At 47.2% G+C, this 4085-nt stretch overlaps 1 protein-coding gene across 1 annotated transcript; it reads left to right on the top strand.

Moving 5' to 3' along the window:
- The first annotated feature begins 414 nt into the window (after nucleotides 1-414).
- Nucleotides 415-1922, top strand: mc4r (melanocortin 4 receptor). The gene has a single exon (XM_034572833.1). It carries the CDS (start codon nucleotides 846-848, stop codon nucleotides 1821-1823), a length of 978 nt encoding a protein of 325 aa, XP_034428724.1. The 5' UTR covers nucleotides 415-845; the 3' UTR covers nucleotides 1824-1922.
- The last annotated feature ends 2163 nt before the right edge of the window (nucleotides 1923-4085 follow it).

Below are 4085 nucleotides of genomic sequence, written 5' to 3'. Positions count from 1 at the left end.
GAGAAACGAGCATTAGACTTTCAAACTTCGTGTTCGTGTCCGTTTGATGCGTAAATAGGAAAGAAAAATAACGTATATCAGCTTGTAAACATATATATGATTTGCCCTCTAGTGGCAAAACTAAACTTTTACTGCATTACATTGTAATTAAGTAATTCATTTTTATTCATTCCATATCTATCTCTCTATTCATCCATCATCTATCTTTCTATCTCAAATCCTGTGATGTTCCTCAAATCCATTCATTCTTGTGCATCAAGCCAAACTGTGCTCCTCCTCCCACCTTATCAGGCAGCTGATAGGGCGAACGACTAGAGGGGAGTGTGTGTCAGAGAGAGAGAGTGTGTGTGTGTCTGTGTGTGTGTGTGTGTGTGTGTGGGTGTGTGGGTGTGTGTGGGGGGGGTATAACAGAGAGAGAGAGAGGGGACCACAGTGGCTTGTAAAGTGAGGATCTGCCTGCGTTCACACAGCAGCTGCTGAGCTCTGCTCTCTCTGCCGCTCATGTTCCTGCTCATGGTTAATTAAACCCGGTTCTTCTTCCTCCTGCGGCTTCTCTGCGTTCTGCTTCACTCTCCGTTCGTCGGGACTCTTCAGAGAACCTAAGTTCTCACTTCGCGGTATGTGAGAGAGGAGAGGGGAGCGCTGGGATCGTCCTCGGCTCAGAGAAGCAGCAGCAGCAGACGTTTGGAGGAAATAGTTTCTCTAAATGGGAAGAAGAAGAAGAAAAGCTGACAAAGACTCTCTCCTTCTCTCTTGAGGGCATCTACGTTGTCGTCCAGAGGATGATTGAAAGCCGTACTCGCTGAGACCAGATGGACAAATAAGGACAGAGAACAGGAGACATTATGAACACGACAGAATATCCTAGTCTGAGCCAAGGCTTCCACAACTGGAGCCAAACCGCGTCGCCACTGAACGAGGACTTTTCAGGCCAGGACAAGGACTCGTCGGCCGGATGCTACGAGCAGCTGCTGATCTCCACCGAGGTGTTCCTCACTCTGGGCATCGTCAGCCTGCTGGAGAACATCCTGGTGGTCGCTGCTATAATCAAGAACAAGAACCTTCACTCGCCGATGTACTTCTTCATCTGCAGCCTTGCCGTCGCTGACATGCTCGTCAGCGTCTCCAACGCCTCTGAGACCATCGTCATCGCGCTCATCAACGGAGGCAACCTGACCATCCCCGTCACGTTGATTAAAAGCATGGACAACGTGTTTGACTCTATGATCTGCAGCTCCCTGCTGGCGTCCATCTGCAGCCTGCTCGCCATCGCAGTCGACCGCTACATCACCATCTTCTACGCGTTGAGATACCACAACATCGTCACCCTGCGGCGGGCGATGCTGGTCATCACCAGCATCTGGACGTGCTGCACCGTGTCTGGCATCCTCTTCATCATCTACTCGGAGAGCACCACGGTGCTCATCTGCCTCATCACCATGTTCTTCACCATGCTGGTGCTCATGGTGTCGCTGTACGTGCACATGTTCCTGCTGGCGCGCTTGCACATGAAGCGCATCGCGGCGCTGCCGGGCAACGCGCCCATCCACCAGCGAGCCAACATGAAGGGCGCCATCACCCTCACCATCCTCCTCGGGGTGTTCGTGGTGTGCTGGGCGCCGTTCTTCCTCCACCTCATCCTCATGATCACGTGCCCGAGGAACCCGTACTGCACCTGCTTCATGTCCCACTTCAACATGTACCTCATCCTCATCATGTGCAACTCCGTCATCGACCCCATCATCTACGCCTTCCGCAGCCAGGAAATGAGGAAGACCTTCAAAGAGATTTTCTGCTGCTCTCACGCTCTGCTGTGTGTGTGAGACGCCAGCAGAGCGACGGCCTGGACGACAACACGCTGCAGATCAAAGGCCAGTTGGCCAACGAGGACTTTGATGTTTTGAGCTGTGATCGCTGCAGACTCCTCTCACAGGCGCTGTGAATGATTGATGAGAGCAGCAGCGTTCGCCTGTGGCGCCGTGAGTCGGGATTCTGAGGAGGAATGTTTACAAACACCTCGTAACGCAGGGTGTCGCTCTGTGGACGAACGCTGAAACTGTCCTGCTGTGAAGTGAATGTGACCGACGCGTGTTTAAACAGACAAACAAACTGTGGTTCATTAACACATCTTTCATCCGACTGGCTCTTTCCACTTTCATGTGTTGTTTAAAGTTAAATAAATCAAATCTGTCGTTGTCATCTTGAAGAAATGAAGCAGAGATGAGAAACTACCTCCGTGTTTCAGAGTCTGATCCTCCTCGTCGCAGGAACCACGAGAATATTTGCACTTTATTAGGAACACCACACTCGAATTGATCCAACCACGTGTCAGAAGCTTTCCTCTGACGCTCTGCTCCATGTTGACTCCACATTTCTGCAGATTTCATTCACGCAAACCAGTTTCCTGTTCCAACCGGGTCACAAAGGATTCAGATGTGGCGACCGAAGAGGTGGACGAAGGACAACGAATCATGGACGTGGTCATGAAACCAGTTTGAGGCGTTGTCTTGCTGGAAGTTGACTGGTGAAGATGGTAAACTGTCACGTGGTCGGTAACAGTCTGACGCGGTCGTTGCTGTTGTCGAACCGTCCACGTGGCGGTTGGACGTGTTGTAGCTGGAGTCATCCCTCTTGTCTCCGTCGTCCTCCGATGTTCTGAGTGAAGATCTCACACCAACGTTTCCCTCTCGGATGTGAACATGAACTGAAGCTGCAGATTGTGAAGCTGCAGACTTCAAGCTTTGCACTGCTGCCACCTGATTGGCTGATTGGATCATTAGGGAGCATGTGTCCTGGCGTTCCTGATGTATATAAAGTGTAAATTTCCCTTTTGTTCGGCATCACGATGAATGTAAAGAAAATGTGAAACAGTTCGATTTCATGAGATATAGTTTTATTTTGAAGTAAAAGCCATTATTTATGTCCCTCTTAGATCTCAATCATGAAACAATCTTCTCAAAGCGTATTTTAAATGGTATTTTACCAAAATACACCTTAATATATACATTTATAAATCTAATAAAGAGTATTTTGCAGAGAGAAGGTGTCAGGTGGGATTTTTAAAGCTGCTCTGAAAGGATAAACGCACAAAGACGAGATTTAATGTTGAAGTTGTAATGTAAAAAAACCCTACATTTGTGTTATTTGCCTCTTTGCTGCTATTTGCTTGTTATCGCACAGGAATTATTTATCGACAGTTTTCTCAGATGCAGGGTTGTACAACTGTAAAATCATTACGACAACGAGGGTTACGTGTTATTGTTGTTATTATAAATGTGAATGTGCAAAACAGATGATTCAGAGAATGATCTTGAAATGTGAATAACGTGGCTTTTTGTATTGATCAGGCACAAAAACATGTCACTTAATAAGTGTTTCTGGTTTGAACTCAGATTTATGTGTACCTGAAAACAAACAGGTGATGTAACAGGTCAACGATGAAACTTTTCCACCTGATCATTGATGTGTTTTCTTTTGTTCCCGCGGTTGAACAGAGTCGATTTAATGTTACGTAAGATTTCCTGTGAGCAAACGTGATGAAACTCGTCTGATTTCCAATCCACGCTCTCGTGAATTTGTGCTTCGTGTACACGTTTGTGTGAATTTTTGCACATGTGGGCTGTGTCTCACTCTCAGCATGTTGATGTGACTGTACAGAGATCTATTTTTCCTCGCGTTCACGTAACAGGACGGGTTTTACCGAGTGTATCTTCGTGTACGTGCTTGTGTGGCCTGTCGCTTTTTATCCTTGCCTTAAATATGTTGCACTGTGACGTAAAGACGGCGACTCTGATCCTCTGTGACCGTGTTTCACGAACCGCTCTTCGGTCTTTCTATTTGAGTAAATGCTATTTTCAATATTGCCTTATTTATTTATGCCTTTTTAAACTTGAAGTGCTCATGAAACGCACAAGAAAAGAAACAAACGTCCACGGGGGGTGTCCCCGGTGTTTTGTGTCCAGAAGCTTCGCCTGGAGTTTGAGTCATATGTTGCTTGATGACTGCATCCTCTGTAAACTGTGACTTCAATAAATCTGTTTGTCAGCGTCCGCCGGGCCTCAGACTTTAACCTTTACTCACCGAGC

Source organism: Hippoglossus hippoglossus, chromosome 20, assembly GCF_009819705.1.
Source record: "Hippoglossus hippoglossus isolate fHipHip1 chromosome 20, fHipHip1.pri, whole genome shotgun sequence".
Classification (NCBI taxonomy): Eukaryota; Metazoa; Chordata; class Actinopteri; order Pleuronectiformes; family Pleuronectidae; genus Hippoglossus; species Hippoglossus hippoglossus.
This window is presented reverse-complemented; position numbering and strand designations above follow the sequence as displayed.

Bases quoted from the DNA above. Each gene is read 5' to 3' on its own strand.
- mc4r (XM_034572833.1), top strand. From the start codon at position 846: ATGAACACGACAGAATATCCTAGTCTGAGCCAAGGCTTCCACAACTGG.